At 38.9% G+C, this 20,886-nt stretch overlaps 1 protein-coding gene across 1 annotated transcript in view; it reads right to left on the reverse strand.

Annotated features, from left to right (window-relative positions):
- The window catches only part of septin9b (septin 9b), a 104,444-nt gene extending 83,558 nt beyond the window's left edge, over positions 1-20,886 (reverse strand). Inside the window, exon 1 of the mRNA XM_084715612.1 lies at positions 20,603-20,886. Coding sequence (XP_084571738.1) covers positions 20,603-20,624 — 22 coding nt within the window. The 5' untranslated portion in view covers positions 20,625-20,886. The remainder of the gene's footprint in view (positions 1-20,602) is intronic.

The following is a 20,886-nucleotide window of genomic DNA, read 5'->3' on the forward strand; positions in this document are numbered from 1 at the left end:
CTCATCTAAAGAAACTTCAGTGAAGGGCCCTCGTGCTTGAAGTGCTTCTCAATGAGGCTTGTTTACAACCAGCTAATAATCAGTGGTGGCTTGTTGACCTTCCGCACATCAGCTGAGTGTCTCCCATCCTCAGTTCTTTATAGGAAATGACTGGACATGTGATGTCATGTTCATCACATTGCTCACGGTCTGAATGCATCATTATTCAGAGAAAGGCTGCCCCCCTCATAGTTGACTAAACTTTAGTTGGTGACACGAGTCTTAGTCGATCAAATTTTCATTTGTCCAGCAGTCGCAGAAAAAAAACCCCACACACCTCGAGCTCTATTTGGGTGCTGCACCTTGCTGTTTCGCCCAGAATTGTTGCAACACAGACATTTCTCTTGTAACACAGTTGCTAACTGTGTGATAACTGCCACTAGCTAGTAAGCTATTAGACTGGGACACAGCCTCCAAGGATGCCAGAGGGCAGTTTGACTACAGGAAATACAGTACCAAGGTGATCTACAGCAGCTCCGACTAGGTCAAGTTCAGGTGTGGACAGGAGTTGTGATGTAGTTGAGGAGCAAGTTTGTTGATTTGTAAGTTTATATCATCCATTGTGTTGATAAATCTGCAAGTATTTGTTTTTGTGAAGTTGGAAGTTATTTATTCATGTGTTTTGAACAATGAGACTAGTGTGAGAAAATACTGTGTTGAAATAAATGAACAAAATGTTCAATCCCCTTGCTGGTTGTTCCAACACATTCAGAGTCATTACGACATTTGCCGTTAACATTTAACATGTGGCTCGATTCATGCCCCAAAAATATATATTTAAAGAAATATTACGTAACATTACCACATTAATATGTCTAGAATTGCTGGATATATGTAATGTATTTTGTTGAACTGTGTACTTACATTATCCCAAATGTTCCCAACAATGGTCAAACCAGAGAAATCTGTAAATCTGTTTTTCACGGCGCATTTCCTTGCTAGCCATTGTTAGCTAGTTGCTAAAACTTCCAGGAAACCCATGACATCTCAGATACATCATAGAGTGAGAAAAGAAGATGGCGAACATGACTACATGTAATGTGGATAAAAGTTTAATATACCCTCGACCATGACCGTGATTTCAGTCTGAGTCATGTCTGATAGATTTTCACCTGCAATAGTGATTGTTAAACTGTGAAACAACTACTATGATCTGACGCTGCTTCACATTGTCATCAAACTACGTATTTTGCTGTTGCTTTAATGTGAAAGAGACCCCTAGTGGCAAAATTTACATCTTGAACATTTAAATAATGAAATTAATATTATAAACGGGCACAGACTAGTTCACTAATGGCTTGAATTAACAGCTACTAATCAACAATGAAAATCTTTAGTTGGGGGCAGCCCTAATTCTGAGAAAATGTATGTCTGCAGCAAAAATCAGTGGTGTTACTCAAGGAGCACACACAGACACACACACACACACACACACACACACACACACACACACACACACATACACACACACACACACACACACACACACACACACACACACACACACACACACACACGTCATATTTAGATTCTGGCTTCTGACCCTCAACTCGCAGCTCAACAAGGTCAGGGGCCACTTAGTGAGGCGAGCCGTCATCTTGGTGAGAAACTCCCAAGAAAATACAGCATACACACACTCAGTCTCTCACACACCCATCTTTGTTTTTGTGTTGGGGAGCGAAGGAGAAGGCACAGCTCATGGATCACTTCCTCTTCCTTTTTCTAACATGGAACATCCTTCCTCAGCCCAGGTCGTGCAGATTTACACTCACCAACAACACTAGCTTTAGCAGAGAGCATATATTTCGCCACAGACTGTCTCTTACACCCGCATGCATGAACTTCAGGGGTACATTTACTCTAAGTGTGTTTGTTTCTGCTTGTGTGTTTTAGATGAATCTTTACATTATTTTTACATTTTACAATATAGCACCAATGGTACATACGCACACACACACACACACACACACACACACACACACACACACACACACACACACACAGAGCTCCCACTCCCCTGTAGTCCTGGGGCCTTTCCTGACATTTGCAATAGAGAAGTGAGGAGAAGCAGAGCAGAGGAGGCAGATTAGGGATATTCAAGTTTAACTGCACTGAGAGTAGATTTAGACCCAGTAAGTAATTCTAAAGATCAGAGTTAAAACATCATTCATATCAGCCTGTTTCAGTGTGATATTTATCTGTATCTTTACATTTTTCTTGGTCGGAATTTGGCTATTTTAGTGTGCAAGCCAGGCTGTAATTACAGTGACATTATGCCATACATACCATGTAATTGTGCTAAGTTATGCTAATTTCCATAATGGTGCCTATTTGTATATTGATTTTTAAAATTTAATGTTTGAACTGTGGCACTACAAGAAATACTTAAACTACTCAGGAGTGTTTTTCATTCGGTCAGTCCTCTGCATCTATATATATTCTTTATTTTTGAAAAATAAAATCAGATGTCTCATTTTGTGATAAACTGGTGATAAGTTAAACCAGAAATCAGATGAAGACCAGAGAAGTTCTAAATGGGCCTTTTCGCGGTGAATCCATATGGAAAATAAAAGTGTGGTTTAAAAATAGAGACATGTCTCTTTTGGCCGCTGGCTGTCTCGAGCTCATTTTCCAGACTTAGGAAGCTGCAGTTAATCACAGGGTCAGGGTCAGAAAAACACATGAAACACACAACATGTGCTTATGCATTTGTTGACTCACTTGCATATGCATAACACACAAACACACGTTCCCACATACATGTAAACACATGCATGCAAATGTAGCTGTGGACACATGTAGCACTGCTACTGTTGCATAATTGATTCAAAGTTGTTAGTAAAGAAGTTTCTGTTCTCTTCCTTTTTTGGTGGAACCAAATTGCAGCATCACCACAAACACTCAAACCTGCACCTCAGGTCCACCCTGCAGTGAGCTCCTCTAGCCTCGTAACAAAGAGCAGTGACCCTGGCTGAGATGATCGCCTGCTCACACACACACAAACATGCACACACTTGCATTCAGAAAAACACTGTTTTAGCAGACACATACATACAGACATAAATATGGATGATAATGATCTCTTGGATGGACAAACTGCATTTAGAATGAAATAAGTCACTCTGATAATAAGAACAATTATGAAGAGGGCATGGTTTATTTTACCTGTAACATGATAACTAATACACTGGCATAGTTTATATTTGAAAATAATAACGTGTTTCTGCTTCTTTTTTACTCATTTTCCTAACAGTATCACAGAACTGAACTGAAAAAGTTCCTCCATCCATGTATCCCTAGTTGATTATTTGCTCAAGTGCTCCATTCTCTAAAGTGAGTGACTTTCCTCTTCTATTTATTTAAATAGTTTTTAATTACAACACAAGTATGAATGAAAACTTTTTCAAAAGAATTTATTAACTCAATACAGCTTATACAGTCAAATTTATTTTTGGAACTATTTTGTTTTTTCCTTTCCATTGAGTAAACCTACAAGAATTCATACAATTTAGCTTCACAGCTGCTACACAGGACATTCATTTTATCCTAAAATATTTAAATATGCTATCATATTTTTGTCATTACTTCTTTTCACAAAGATTGCTTGCGTTCACTGCTGATTCTGTTCACTGCTGTTTTGAGCTTGTAAAGGACGTAACTCAGACAAACCTGATGCAGAGAGAACAGAGAGGGCCTCCCTCACTCATACCTTTCACCACCTCCCCTCTCCATCATCTCAACCTGCTGGAGAGATACAGCTGGGCCCTCCCACCACTCACAAACAGACACACACACACACACACACACACACACACACACACACACACACACACACACACACACACACACACACACACAAACTTACATAAATGTGTGAACACTCGAACATCCACTTAAAACCAGACACACAAACTCAAAGGGTTATCCAAGCAGATTCCTCTTGCATGACCGTACATCCTGTAAACACACACACACACACACACACACATACATACACACACACGTTCACTAATGCCATTTTGTGGAAAATTACATAGACTTATACTCATTTCCTGGAGACTTACCCTAACACTCCTCACCCTTAACCTACCCTTTAATATTGTCATGATCCCAGAATTTTTTCCCAAAAACTTCGATACAATACTAGCATAAAAAACAATACTCAATACCTATTTGATACTATGGAAAAAGACATAAAGTCCTTGGCACACTGATTTTTTTAAAGTTTCGATACTATAATTAATGGATATTGTACTGTTTAAACACCAGGTGTCGAAAAAGCATCAAGGTGTCAATACTTTTGACAACCTTACTACCCTTAACCAAACCTTAATCTTAACCACTGACCCAAAAATCTGTTTTTTTTTCCAGCTGGAGACTCTGCTTTCGTCCCTAATTGCACCAGCCATCTCCAATAAACTGCTCGAGTTTGAAATGTTTCTCTAAAAACAGCTTGAGTCACACCCACACACATTTGGCAATATACACTTCATCAATACCAACAACAGAATTGCTCAACAAATTGTTCAATTGTTTTATATCAATGTATTAAGTGCAAATCATTGTGAAAGAACATAACAAATATGTCCTGTTATATAAGCAGCCAATTACGCTACAAGTGATACACAAACAGCCAATCATTTAACAGGCATATGTTTGTTTGTTTTTTTGTCTTTTTTATTAAGTCTATTTAGTATATTATCTGTGTGCCTTGATTAATAAAGTGGTTAATATTAAAAAGGTGGTTAAATTCAAAATAAAGTGGTTAAATTAAACCCATTTTCTCCTGGTCTTTATAAAAAAAATCAATCAATCAAAAATGTTCAATAATTATCAATATCAATTGTGATGAAAAATGTTTTCCTATAAATTTTTCACCCAGCCCTATCAGCTTCTTGTTTTCTTTGACTTACATACACTTATACCAAACAGCAGCCTATATTTGCACCCGATGAGGCAGATGGTCATGAGGCTTAGACGGGCACGTGCGCTTATTCACTCATGCGAGACAAACACACACACACACACACACACACACACACAGCCCAAAAAGAAAAAGCTGTGTATCACACATTGACTAAGGGTGGATGGTGAGCCTTGGGGTGCACATTAATGTAAGCCGTCACTTCAGAGCACGACCTATGGCCGAACGCGTGACTCAAACATGCTAAATTTAGTTATATAACAGTCAAGCAAAAAACTCACCAGCATGCCAGCCAGCACTAAAGGGATGCCTGCAGGGCAGCGATGCACAATGAAGGAGAAAGAACAGTGGAGAGAAGAGGAAAGATAAAAGGAGAAGAGGAGGAGCGAGCAGGGGAGGAGGTGAAAGAGGTAAATGGAGGGGAAGAGGAAAGGAGAATAGGTGAGGAAGGAGATGAGGAGCTGAAGCTGCTTGTGTCTTCAACGGAGAAAAACACATGTGAGAGGAATCTCCTCATACACACAAACTGGAGATGGAATGATATGAATATATCATATCGTCGCTAAAGTGACCAAAATGACCACGGTTATCTGCATCACTGTGGTATTGACAAAATGTACTCAAAACACACTGAAATAATTTGTTTTAATAATAAGTTTTATATTGAAACAATTAACGATTTGAAATAGCATCATCTCACTCTGGGAGACTGTTTGTAACTCTGGTTAATGCAGGACTGTATATATTGTGAGTTTTTCTAAGCATGGTAAACAAAAAAGGTTCTAATCATAGTGCAAATTTGAAATGGTAATACTATTTGTCAAGTTTATTGTTTCATCCCTAAAACAAACTAAATAGAAATTATATATGTGCACTATAAGGGCCTTTGGCATTTTGATTACAGCACTAGATGGAAGTGTTGCACATTATGAAGTAATATTGTGCTGTAATAAGCCTTTTCCACAGGGGACAGCTTCACATGTCACAGTAAAAGCACAGGTGTAAATAATCTAAATGAATGGTGTCTGAATTTGGTGCATCACTATATGATAAACAAAATATCATGTAGCAATTAGTTTTGATAAATATTGTTATTATGATATGATTCACAATTAGTGAGAATGGTGATTTCTGCATCAAAAACAACTCTTAAAATCATGATGATGTGACATTGGATTTGGTCTCTAACTAACATGTTTTCTTACATCTGGGGAACAAGATTTGTAGACCAGGGCATCTCTGCAGCTCTTCAGTACTTCATTATAATGCTGTTTTGCCACAATCGTCCTCTACAAAAAAAAATGCAGTTTCTGTGATATGTGTATTGCACTTGGCTGTATTGCATTCTAGATAATATTTTGATAAATTGTGCAGCCCCGGTTGAATTCCATTTAGCTGCTTCAGTTTCAGGGTCCTGGTGTTGTGTATGTTGGCTTACTAGCCAAACTTCAATCCAAGTGTAGTGCAAATTTTAACTCAAATCTCAAAAAATCTGTGAAAAAAGTGGATTTTTGCCTGGTTCCATCCACTACTGTTATGTCAATATTAGGAGAAGGTTCACTGAGATAAGCAGAACATCGAACTAATGCTTCCGTGGACATTTAAGTCATCTCCTTCATGTATGTTAGTCATTATTCGACTTGATTGGTATTTCCATTTAGTGGTACCATGGTGCTGCGGCCAAACATTTGTGAATGAAGGGGAGTGGTCATCACCTGAGGAGGTGAACAGTTCACACACATCTTTGTTATTGGCTAAGGCTGTGAAGCCGTCAAAGTTTAACTCCACGTGTAGCAAAGACACAAATTCATGCATGTGTTACCATCATTGCAAAAATATAGACATCATAGTGTGAAAAATAGTTTTACTGCCACTGTTCCTTCTTAAAGCAATAATTTCTTAAACCTTGATGCAGAGTTGCATTGAAAAAACAGGTGCATGCTGTGTCTATACTCTGAGGAGCAATGATCGGTTGATCATGCAAAGAAAGCCATTTGGTGTACAAGCAAAGGGGTCATATTACTGTAAATCCCCACAAATCACTCAGGGCAGGCTTGTGTTGCAAAAAGCACAGTAACAGTCATAGCTGGCTGTCAACATGAAGTCACATGTATATGTAAGTCACTTTTTTCTGATCTGAAAAATGATCCGATCTGTGACTTAAAACAGTAATACGATCCGAACTGCGAGTTTTATGCTCCTTTGCACCCATATTTTCTATCACCAGCACTGAAAACAAAGGCAACCAAAGCTGACCAATCACAGTCCACCTGGCCACCTTAGCCGTAATGTGTGGTTACATTTTTGAAGGTGAACATTAGCTACAGCATAGCCTACTGTATAGCTATGAGGTCAAGATGCTCTGTTGCTATGTTCGTAACTCCTTTAAACACAAATACATCTGACTTCAAGTATACGGAGATGCTCCTATCAAAACACAGAAATTATTGTAATTTACACTTCACACTCCAGTGGAAACACATAACCATATGTGACACAGTTAAAGGCATGCTTAACTACATACACTGCACGCTCTCTTTATTCCCTCAAGTCCCTAAAAAATCTCCTTTCTCCAAGCATAACAGCAGAGGTTCAAGAATCCCGTCTACAAACAGGAGGTGGTGGAGAATGAAAAAGAGAAAACAGTGTGATGTGGTGCTTCCAGCCACAGTCTGATGACCTCACCAGAGCGCTACGCGGCACTCGTCTTCCCTCTGCCTCGTCTCCATCATACCCACACACATGCACAGGAGAGAGTGAGACAGAGAGCGAGAAAGAAGAGCTGTCCTACTCATTTGTGTCCCCTGCTGCTCAAGCCTACACATCCAACCTGGGGCATGTACAAGGACGACACAACTCTTCACATCACTCATCCACACAAGCCAAATTTAAAAGCATGCTGTCATGCAAACCATGAGAAAATGCATTTTTGTAAACAAAAAGAGCTCTTGTCGCTTGCTCCTTAAGAATTTAGATTTTAATTTTCTGATTGCCTTTCTACTGAATTATAGTGAAATACCAAAAAAAATTGCAACTCATTTTCTAAATAACACTGTTTTTCTAAAATAACAGCGGTGAGGTTACATTTTGACAAGCAATCCTGTTAAACACAATGTACCATCCAGAATGATCCCCGGAGTTATTCAGACACTGTAAGACACCAAGTATGTATCATTACAGCAATCTGGGAATAAGAAGGTCTGATTGCATCTCTATTTTCCAATCAGACTTCCCAGCCTGACTCGAATGCAGCCACATGGCCACACAAGCAGTTCCCACTGAATGTGACTGAGTGTAGGGGTCGGCTGTTGTACTTTAATATAAACTCAATGCCTTTTTTTCACACTGTATCAAATATGCTTAAAACAATACATTTTAGATAACAAATGAAAGCCATGTCACTCAGCCTGCTTCCCATTCACTGCTGCGGTATTTCCGTGCAGAACTGCTGACCTGATGGGTTAAGTGAACAAAGTGTGCCTGGATTTAATAAAAGGTATGAGTGATTGTCTGAGAATTGTAAACATATCGTTAATGTGAAATTTCTCAATCTTTCTCAGTAAACACCCTTTTAAGATTCCCATGAACTCACTGGACATTTAAGGTTTATCATAATGACTGGAAAGTTTTACAAAATGGTGATAAAAAGAAAAAAAAAAGAAAAATCATAAAGTAACATTGCATTTTTACTCACTACAACTCAAAGCGAGACTATTTCCTTGGGTCCACAAAAGACACTGAAAAACAATATATTATAGTCATAAAATAGTACAACCTATTAAAACGAGGGGTAAATTTCAGACATGTTACAGATTAATGAGCAATATCAGAATGAGCAATGAATGGGAAGCAAGCCAAAGGGCCTGCAGCCATGGCAGCAGCTCTGCGAGGGAATACTTAAGCTAAATGATCACACTAGCAATGACGATGCAAACATGCTGATGTTAACATAATCATCATCATCATTCGTACCATCTATCAAGTATTAGTGATATCGGTGAGGTGTGGGGTCTGCACAAATCCCAAATGATACTAAAAGACAATACCCACCCAAGCCACAGCCTGTTCACCCTGCTGCTGTCTGGCAGGAGATACAGAAGTATCTGCTGCCGTACCACCTGACCACAGAGCAGCTTTTACCCTCAGGCTGCAACACTGCTGAATTCATTCTCAGAACTCTGCCATGCAGAATAGTTTGTTTTATTTTTTATTTCTATGATTTATTATCTATTCAAAGACTCTATTGTACAGAAGGTTTGGTTTTGTGAGCTACAACTTAATCTCACTATACAACCATGTGTTGTCAAATGATCAAATAAATCTACCTTGTGCACTGTGTATAATAGAACTAGCAAGGACACTGCCGCTCAGCCTTGCTTTCAATTTTTCCCAGTGGTCACTTGTGGTTTGGCAGTGAAAAACTCCCCTGCAGCCAAAACTGTATTTTCCCAATAAGCCACCATTATAAAAGAGGTGTCTGCAAAACTATTGACAGGACACCTCAAACTGCAAACAAGACCAATTGTGGCTCTTTCTATGATGAATTTGATCCATGGCTGTTTCATATGTATAAAACTTTCCTAGGGACAAGAAAAGCTATTTAAATTGAGCAGGAACTCGTGGACAGTGCCAGCTCTGACAAACACTACTATGCACATTCAGTGTAAACCAAGGAAGTAAACTTTTTTGCGATATGATTAGCAATTCTAATTTGACTGTATAGGTGCCATCTTTGCATCTGGTTTCCAGTTCATAATAATAGAGCTATGATTTAACATGTTAACATGCTAACATCTGCTAATTAGGATGAAGCACAAATCAGCTGATGTTAATGGGAATGTCATGTTTTTGATCATGAAACTAAATAGGAGACAAATCACCAACTTGACCTGCTAATGGCACAAAATGAAAAGTTGGGGGATCACCAAAGTCAGCAGGATTCATCCTTGGGTGAAACATGAATGTCTGAAAATTTGTCGGCAGTCCCTCCTCTAGATTCGCAAACATGAGCAGCTTTGATCGTGTCCTCAGTCCAGTCAACACGTTCAATAGCTTGCAGCCAGCACAAAGGACACAAAAAAATCATTTTTATGCAAATGTAGATCAGTTACTGGTTTCCTTGATTACTAATAATCTCTATCATATTGGCCCTGAAAAAAACAATATCCTGTGTACCTCTACTGTAGATATTTCAGTCTGGACCACGGTGGTGGAAAATCAACTGATATCACCGTCCCTTTAGGCATGGCTAAAAATACAACAAAGTCTAAAATGAGGCCTAAATGTCTTCCAGCGCTATGAATAATCCACTGAAAAATAAAGAATCCACAGTGACCTCAATAATAACTAACAATCTATCAAATTCTCAACCACTGAAGATGTTTCACAGCTCATGAAATCGGTAGTCAAAACAGAGTGCAGAACTCATGGCCAAAGTCATTACTGATGTTGAGTCAGCAGCTGGCACGTCTTCCAGTCAGCGCTCCGATGCACTCAACCAATCCTCTGCAAGAACCGGAGAAAGTCACGACGATAACCAATAAATGACCCTGTTACTCATGACCCACTCAGTGCACACACACACACACACACACACACACACACAGTTCAATCCAGTCAAATCCAGTTCCCCTTTATAACATAACACATATAACTCATGCAGGCTCCTCTCTTCAAGCTCTCTGACAATTTAAATCCCACTTTCAGGTCATTTGGACTGTCAGAGGCTGTAAAAGTGCTAGTAGTGCAGTCTGTCTGTCCCAGCATGGCTGTGGCTACACTGCTGGCTATTTCCTCCTCTCCATAAGGTAATCATTAGATGTGAGAGGGAGCTGGCAGCCGGCTACGTAAAATGGGATATCCTCAAAGTTCCAGATCCCTTGTTATAGGAAAGAAGGGCTCTGTTGTAGCGATTGATAGTCTGTGGACATTTTCTGGATATTGCAGATAGAGTAGAAGCCACTGCGGAAGTCTCAGCACCTTTAATCCACTCTGCATGTTTTTTATTGAGATTTTCTTTTGTGGTTTTGAATGGCACTGAAGCAAAAATACCCTGAAATGTTGGCTTCACAGATGCATATGAAATTAGTTAAGCTGGAACAATAACAGTCTGTCAGCAGTGCTTAGTGTTTAGTACAGTGTGTAATATAGCTCATTGTGCTTTGTACTATTACCCTCCACACTGCTTAACTGTACATTAGGTAATTGAGTGAAGGTAAGCTTAAACAGAGCACGGATGAGAGGAGCAAAGCTATGTGATTTGGCTGATTATCATAAGACAAAGAAGCCAGCCACATCAGCCCAAGGCCTGCTGCTGCTTTCACCTCCATCTCTGCAAATTAGCCCAAACTGATGGAGGGAATGATGCTGGGGAGAGAGGGAGGAGGGAGGACCAGAAGAGAGTTCCTGTGGTTCCCTGTGGCTTCAGACCTCTGTAATCAGCATGCCAAGCTCCTGATGTCTAAATCCACAACTCGGACCCAGACAGTCTACACATACTCTACACACATACATATACATGCATGCAGACACACACAGAGCGAGCTCCTGACACATGAGCTCTGCAGTGATCTCTGCTCCAGTGGAGTTTGGCAATGGAGCACGTCCCAAATAAATGCAAGATGACTGAGTGTGACTATATCTACTCAGTGTTATGCCATTACGCAATGGTCATGTATAAATCATTAGCATCTGAGGTTTCTGATTTACCAATTAGATTACTGAGATTAAAAAAAAAAATCTTGGCACTGGACTGACACTGGATTTTTTCAGTCAGTATTACTATTGATATTTGAAAACCAGAAAATCAGATAAAGATATATAAATGTTTTTCACTAGAGAGGATAAGGCCACAATATTTATTTGAGTTCTGAGTTTGAAGTCAGAATTCTGACACGAATGTGAGAAATATGTTTTTTTCCCTTTCTTTTACAGTAGCCATATCACGCTTTTTAGATTTCTCCCTTTCATTTGACGCATTATAAGGCCTTTTTGATAATGCAACACGTCTGCAAAGTCAAGTTCAAAGGGAACTGACCTTTTGTTAAGCCCCACCCTACTTAATCACAGTTACTAAGGCCGCCAAACTTTCCATTCTCGCACTGCATTTATGCAGTTTACAGTGATAACTGTAACTGTAGTTGACTGGAGGTGAAGTTACTGCAGCTAGTTAGTGAGTGTTAGTTAGCCGGACATGCTAATGTTTGCAGCTTATGTTAGAGCAGACGAAGACAGAGTTCTATTCACCATGTTTACATGTTTGCAAATGGTCATTTAATATCCTCCACAACTTGCTGTTCAGGCCTCACTTTCCCGCTTGTTTGTATTTGAAGAGCCCGATGCGACAAAGGTGTAAAACTCAGCTATATAGTTGGAAAAGCTCTTATCTGATGGCCCAGAGAAAACATTTGTAACTGTAAAATTGTTATTGTTGATAAAATGAGAGTAGACTATGAGTGGTTTTAGTGTTATGACTGGCATAGAAAATGTGCTAGCCTGTTTACTGGAGCAAAATAATACCTTTTTAACCCTTTCAATGATAAGGCAGAAAATGTTAATGATATTCCTTGTACCGCATCAAATAATGACAAAAAGACAAATGCAAAGTAACAATGACGCTCACATTATGATCAACCCAGGCTTTGCTAATGGCTTATTGGCATCTGCTTGTAACATCAGGTGTTTCTTTAATGAACATGCGGCAAAATCATTCACGTCTGGCTGGTTGCTCATCATGATAAGCAGCAGTGACATGGCCCCTTTTCATCCTTATGTTATTCACAGGGGGGGCTTTGTTAAGCTCAAACGTCATCATCGACCATCTCTATTTATAGCCAAACTCTGACACAGTGGCAGATGATGTCATACTCGCATTTGTGAGTGCATGTGCACACGGGGGGAAAGGGTATACAGGCCTATTCAGCAGGGAGAGCAGTCTCCTTCATGTACACATGCGTTGTTGAAGCATGGATCAGCATTACAGAGCACAAAGTTTAATCAGAAAGGAATTACAGCTGTGAGGAGAGATAAACTGAGAGATAAAACCATGAGAGGCAGAGGAAAAAAACCCATGTGTCACTTCCTGTAGTGGGTGGGATGGGATTAGGTTAATAGCCGAGGGAAAGTTTATCTAAGGGGAAAAAGTTCAGTGCTTTCAATGAGAGAAACTTTTGTTGAATAAGTGGTATCTGAGGTGGCCCTCAGGGGCTGAGACGGTGAGCTTTTGTACTTGGCACTTAGGAAAGCCGACTGATAAAGGTGGTCTAATACTCATGGAGGCTTTCAAGCAGGAGTTTTAATGTGATAAGGATTATATGAACCGGAGAGCTTGGCAGCTTGACTCTTACGTAGTGAATTAAATAGACGCTCACCGATGAATAGCAAAGTAATAAAGACAGCTTTATTATCACAGGGAGTAGTAGTGAATGTGGTGGCAGCCGAGGCCAATATATGAGTCAGACTGAAGGGAATCTAGTTCAGCTGTCACTGGAGAGCCATTGTTGAAGTGAAATAAAGAGCCGTATTGACTCTACTCATCTGCTGGTTCTCTATGGGACCTACTGGTGTGGTTTAGTGGGAGGATGGATGACATGATGGATGCTACAGTGTAACAGCGTTGTGGCATTTTTTACGAAACCAGTTAGACCAAATGGTACTGTAGCAAGTCCCCCACAAAATCATCTGGTCTTGATTTGACAGTGCAGCAGAAGACTGAATGACTGCATTGATCAGTGCAGTTTGACCCCAGTGTTGTGTTATTATAGGTGTTATAATGAGCAGTGAGCTTTGATCAGTAAAAATTGTGGACTGTTGTTTAGAAAAAAAATATATTAATACATCAATCATTAATGAAAATAATAAAGCCTTACATGGGTTAAAGCACTTTAAACCACAGCGAAGAACTTAATTGATAGCTTGAGATATTAACACAATACAGTGGGTCTGTATGGTTGCAAAAATATGGTATTAATAAGAATATTTATCTTATATTGATACTATCATGAAATGGAAAATTTATGCAAAACCACATTTAAAATATTTAGATATGTAATCTAGTAAAGTGGGTTACATATTAAATCAGCTGAAATTATTCAAACATATTAAACTAAACTTCCAACAAATTCTTTTTTCATCACTAATCAATTTTATCTGCAGCCAGACAGATATATCAATCGGCTAATCTTGGCCTATCACAGTTTTGTCAATCCATATCATATCAGTGTGTACACGTGCTGATATGAAAAAGTTTTCTGTTTTTGACAAATCATAATTCAGATTGTTTTGTTTGTTTGTAGGTTTCGTGTGCATTTGATCCTTTTTCTTGGTTTAAGTTTTATATATTTTTTCTGCCTGTGTTTTTCTACTGCTCGCTTATGGCCGAATACAACGTTTTGATAGCCAAAATAGTAAACAGATAAACAACTAGCTGAAATTGGATGTAAAAATGATTCACATTCAGGTGATAATTCTTTGTAGGGTCATCACTATGAGCATCTCCTCTCACATGTTATAATATCATTAAAATATTGATTATAGCAGCCTTAAGTTTTAACTGGGCTGCATGAGATGGTAAAAAAAAAGTAATATTTCAATTATTATGACTGGAATTGCAATTGTAGTATGTGACACAATTAGTGGAAATGATCATTTTTGCATTACAATTCAATTTCACTGTAAAAAAAAAAAAAAAGAATTAAATCATGATCATCATGTGATATATATGTTTGGGTGTCTACTAAACAAAAACATGTTCTCTTTCATCTGGAAAACACGATTTGGAGACCAGGGCATCTCTGCAGCACTACAGTACTTTGTTATAAGGCTGTTTTTTCACTTTTGCAAAATTGCATTTTGGGTCTGGTTCTGCAATTTGAACATTGCAGTTGGCCATATTGCAATTAATTGAGCAGCCCTAATTACAATTTACTTAGAATCAAATTTTGGTAAGAGAATTCTGTAAAATGTTGCCATGATAAATTCTTCTCATGGTGTTAAAATTTCTCTAAATGACAATACTGAAGCATCTTTATGTCCTGACATTCATGTGTGGATGCAGATAAGTTATGAAAGTGGCCTAATCTCATTAGAAGTCCATCACAAAATTTAGCTAAGTCAAATATTGTAGTGTGTGGGCCAAAATCTGCATGTCACCCACTCCATCTGTTCCAGCAGGATAAATCCTGGCCATTAGCCCCTCCAGTGTGCTGAGTCACTGTAGTAATTAGTTGTTTCCTTGTAAAACTGGAAGAGATGAGAATGTTTCCCCGAGACATCCGGCACTGTGATAGTCAGGGTTTGAAGTCTATACTAACATGACAACCTAAAAATACTTCAGTGAAGATGTTTGTTGATGAAAAAATAAATAATACTGATATGAAAAAATGTCTACAGGAAGAGTCATCTGCACTGACTCCACATCTGTCAGCTCCATCCACACAGGTCAACATCAAGACCCCTTCCCTGTGTTTTCATCAAATCTCCTATCAAAAGTCCAATAAATCCACATCAGCAGCCCCCAGCAAATGTTCACCACAAAGGAGTCTATTCAAGCTGAGGACGAGCCTGTTTTCAGAAATGACCCAACCATGAGAATACACAGCACAGCTGACTGGGATCTCTCATGCGTAGGAGGATAGAAAGAAAAGAGGGTGAGGAGAAAAAAAAAAACGTGCATCTACTCCGCTGGGTCTCCCTGTTCATTCAGGGTCACATTACTTGAAACTACAGAGCAACATGGGTACATCCAGTTCATTAAGCCCAACAAGCTCCAGGTCTCACCGGACTTTCCTACATGGGAGACAACATATTTTTGTTAGTGATCTAAGGGACAACACAACGCTCCCAGAGTCAAATTAAGTATGAGTGACTGGAGAAAAGATGGATCTAATGCACTGGTCCCAAAAAACAATCTAAAACATATGGGGTATTTCTAAGAACTGAGCTTTGAAGTTGAATTTGTATGTTTTTAGACATTATTATTGATGTTTTGAACCACTTTTAAGATATATTCTTAAAGGAAAATCAAGATAATAGGACATGAAACATGTCTACAACAACAAAAACTGATTCGATAAGGACAGGGATTCAATGTGAAAGGGGCTTTAACACCAGGTTCCTTCATCTTGATCTGTACTGATTATTTTCACCAGATGATAGCTGCTCTCGATTACACATCTGCACAGCTTCATCTGCTTTCTCTAGCATTATCACACTCTGAGACAGCCCATTCAAACTTTTACTCGGGATAAACTGACAGATTTGTAGAAGTAAGGGCTCCATATTAAAAGCATGTTTTTAGTAACTGCTAATTGGGTTCTCTCTCAGTTCAGCCATGAAATGCTCCGACCTGACAGATAATTTGACACCTTAAGGTCAAGATGTTACATGGAGAAACTGCCGGAGCCTCTACGAGCCTTGAGCTGAGGAGGACGGAGTGTGGCTGCCTGGTCTTATGGTTTGTTTTTGCCTGGAGAGAGAGATCTAACTACCAGTCAGCCTAATGATCAAACCGCATCAAGACCTCAGAGTTTAAATACACAGCATAATTCAGTCAACATTGACAAACAAAAATCACAAAAAGCTGCAAGGCACTCTTTTAAAATGTCTTCTTTGTCACAGTGTGGTCATGTTGGATGTTACAACAAACAAATTCTGAGTAAAAGTCAGTCCCTGACAAAGACATAAAAAGGCATTTTTTAGGAGAATGCCTTCGACTTTTTGTGATTTTTGGGTACACATGTGAGCAACTCAAACAAACTCAAACAAACTCAATCTGAGTCTAGAAAGCACTCCTACCCAAACATTTTTGATTTCTACAAACTGTAACAGACAATTTTCCCCTCCAAGCCTCCTGCACAGTACATTACAACTGAACTCTCTACATTTTCTGAAAAAAATTTATGAAAAAGCAATGACACAACACCTGAAAACTGCTATCATCATACACCTAAAGTGACTGCTGATGCCCACTGCCAGCCTCATCATTAGTCTGACCACCTACTAAGCAACCAACAATCCGCCACTGGCTACACACAACAGCAACAAGTTTGAGGGTGTTTGTGTAGTGGTGCTGTGTTAGTGCAGGTGCAGCAGTGAGGATCTCCAGAGACAGTTAGTGATAAGACTTCTTAAACAAGCCAGTCCCTCACCTCTAAGTATGACCTTTCCCACATTTCTATCTCCTAAAAGGTCATGCACTGATTCTTTAAGGCTCCAGACTGTTGCTGTGTTTGTGATAGTTGCTATGCACATGGCTAAAGGCCCAGTGTGTAAGATTTACGCAGACATAATGACAGAATATGGCAGAAATGGAATGTAATATTCATAAGTATGTTTTCATTAGAGTATAATCACCTAAAAAAAGGAATTGTTGTGTTTTTGTTACCTTGAGCTGTTTATGTCTACAGAGGTTGCAACTCTTCTTCCATGGAGGCCACCATGTTGCACCACCATATTTCTACAGTAGCCCAGAATGGACAAACCAAACACTGGGTCTAGATATGGGCCTTCACATTTTGTGCCAGGGCTGAAAGTTAGCTTTTTTCCTCAGGAACCAGGAACTGTCCCAAATTCTACTTCTAGCTGTCCCAGGCTTAACAACCATTGTTCTAAATTGAAGTTTTTTTGTTGTTTTTTTTACATTCTACATAATAAATATAGTTTAACAACTTTGTTTCAGTAAGACGACTTCATCAACTCACTCTGGCCTGCCACTGAAGTTTAGCTAGTTGTTCCCTGCATTTATATGAAAATAAAAAATTGAAATCGCCTGAGGTGTTTCGCCGCAATCAGCTCTCAATATTCTTTAAGTCATAGTTTGAGTTACTGTTTCATATTTATTGAACATATCATAAAGTATGACGTAGTTATTTACTCCATGACACTGCGTAAGTGTGTTAGTTGTTGCCACTTTACATTTTACATAGTTGGACAACAATTAAAATGATATACAGTATATTATATGCAGCATAAACATAATATCATTTGTCATGATAAGTCTCTTGGCTGTCCCAGAATTGTCTCAGACACTGTGTCTTTGTGTCCTAGGTGTTATTTTTATTACCCCAGGGAAAATAGGACATCCTTCATTTTTAGCACTGTTTTGTACAAGTTTCTCCTTCACTCTTGGTGGGGGAGAAATTTGAAACTGGATAATAAGTAATGCAATAGCACAGACAGAGAATTCAGAATAGACTTCAGACTTGGACTTGGGTGAGACTTATCTCGCAACAATGGGAGCTTGATGGCTGTTAAACTCTGTTTACTTACTTTACTTGAAAGCAAAAACATTAAAGTGTCGAGTTTGGAGCTGGTAAAAGACATCAACATTACAGCCCAACCGATATATCAGTCAACCAATACTATCAGCCCATTATTGGCCTATCACAGCAATATAGTGGTCTATAGTAGTATTGGCATGTATGTTGTCTGATAGGCACCTATATGAAATGTTTTTTACAGAACATGTTATTATTTGTTGCTTTATATGCAGCTTTTTATGTAGATTTGATCATTTTTTCTTAATTCAGGTTAAAACATATACATATATCTTGATTTTTTTTTGTGAGTTTTGTTAATAGTTATTTATAATTATTAAAAATGCTAGTGAAATGTTATATTATATGAAATATAATGCTAGTGAATTATTTCAATGCCCTAATATCATTTTGGACAATGACAGTTATTGTTAAGCTGTAAAACGCCATGCTTCCATTATATGTATTATATAAAGTGTTGACACTTTTGAGGGATGATTTTAAAAACGTGTTCATATATGTATAGTATATTCTATATAAAGAATATTACAATATCATAATTTTTTACTCCCTAATATTGGTATCAGCCATCAAAATCCAGTGCTGGTTAGGTTCTAAGTAACATTTAGGCCTTCTGTAGCCTCCCACCTGGAACACAAAAACACAGTGTGAAACAAGTTTGAAAACAAAATGTCATGTCATGTAATTGGTCGTCATTCAAAAGCCCCCAAAACCTGCAACCTACTCACTATTTGAGAATTAAGATTTGACTTGGACTTTTCTCCAATGACTTAATAACATTCTGTGTAGATATTAGCTTCATCTTTTATGACTTTAATGAACATGACAAGTTTTTATTCAAATTTGGTGTTAAACGCATTCTGTTTTCAACACAAGCCTCCGCAGCATCAGCTTGTGCTACATTTCTGCGTCTGTTTAATCTGGAGCACTTTATTTCTCTCCCCAGAGCCCATCCTGTGTTCCTAAATGTTGAGAGAAGGGGGGGGGGCGCACAGATGGGGCCTGAGCAAAGCCAGAGATGTTTTTGTTACACACACACACACACACACACACACACACACACTATAGCATCATGCATGCACAATATAGAGGCAAACATGAACCAACACACACAGAAGCATGTAGCTGACATCTTGGGCGAGCAAATGTCTAAAATGTTTATTAAAGCCAAACACAGACACACACACTAACACACGCAGAGCAGCACTATGAATCCATGAAGAGTGCGCCGCCCGAAGGTGCCAGTGCATCCATACAGAAGGTCAAGCTGAGAAGGACAGATGATGATGATGCACATCAGACTTTAATAGCCAGGGGACCCCGAGGTGCTCCCCTGGGTGATGCACACTCAGCTGTAAAGCAAACTGGCCCAAAACAACAGACGGGGCGAACACAAAGTGGAAGAGTTTGGCAAGTTGGAAAAAGATCAAAAGACAACTCGAGTTAAAGAGAAATAAAGTTTAAAGGGTTGGTCCACCCCAAAAATCAATTCCACCTATTTTTCCTTGCACTTGTAGTACTATTTATCCATGCAAATTGTTTTGGTGAATTGTGAGTAGCAGAGTTCTGTAGATTTCAGCAGTAGAGATGTCTACCTTCTCTCCAGTATAATGTGTCTCTTTCCAGAAATCATGACCCCATTACTCAAAATAATCCACAGAGCTTGTCGTGGGCAGTGTCATGTAGGAAGTACTTTATGTGTAGTAGAACGAAAGTAGTTCCAGTAGATTCTACCATAGAAAGAAAGTAGTTCCTACATGAAACTTATAACAACAAGGTCTGTGGATCACCTTGAGTAACCGGGTCATGATTGCAGGAAAGAGACATTTCTGTTTAATTTTTGAAATGTTTAAATGTATTTTTTTGTCTCTTTGAGCAAGTGCCATTTAAGTACCATTATACTGGAGAGATGGCAGACATTTCTACAGCCGATATCTCTGCAACTCCACAACTCACAACAATTTAGATGGATAAATAGTACTACAAGTGAGGAAAAACGGGGGAAAAAAACTGTATTTTTTTATTTTTCGGTGAACTGTCCCTTTAAAGAGAACATTTAACAGTGTCCTTTCTTTACACAAAAAGCTTCCCCTCATGGACAAGTGAAAATATATTTCTTATAATTTACTAACTATACATTTATTTCGTATATTGCATGGCCATATAGAGGTTGTGCAGAATTACTTTGACATGCATTTATGAGTACTTAAGCATTTATCGAAAGTAGGTCACGTTTTTATGCATAATTCATACTTTGTAATTATGTTTCCGCAGAGTTTAGCTCATGTGATATCTGCCTGGATAAGTAAAATGATACAGCATACTATCACCATATTAAGTGCATAGTTCCCTGAAACATGTGTACCTGAGTTTGGGGTCTTCTTCATGCTCTGCGCCTGCTGCTGGTCCACTTCTCTCAGTCGTCAAATGGTCCTCAGAGGAGACCTGGGACTGTCCGTCACAAAAAAACGAAGTGGACTTTGTTGTGTAAGTGTGGCTGCACTTGTTCTTTTGCAGCTCGCTCCCCGTGCAGTGCGTGATGTCACTGTGTGACTGCAGGCAGCGCAGATGCAGAAGTGCCGTGTGATCCGCTGAGCTCGCTGATGTGCACTTTGGTGATACTCTGAGACCGCACGACCATGGTCGAAG

This window comes from Lutjanus erythropterus, chromosome 3 (assembly GCF_056507025.1).
Source record: "Lutjanus erythropterus isolate fLutEry1 chromosome 3, fLutEry1.hap2, whole genome shotgun sequence".
Taxonomy (NCBI): domain Eukaryota; kingdom Metazoa; phylum Chordata; class Actinopteri; order Lutjaniformes; family Lutjanidae; genus Lutjanus; species Lutjanus erythropterus.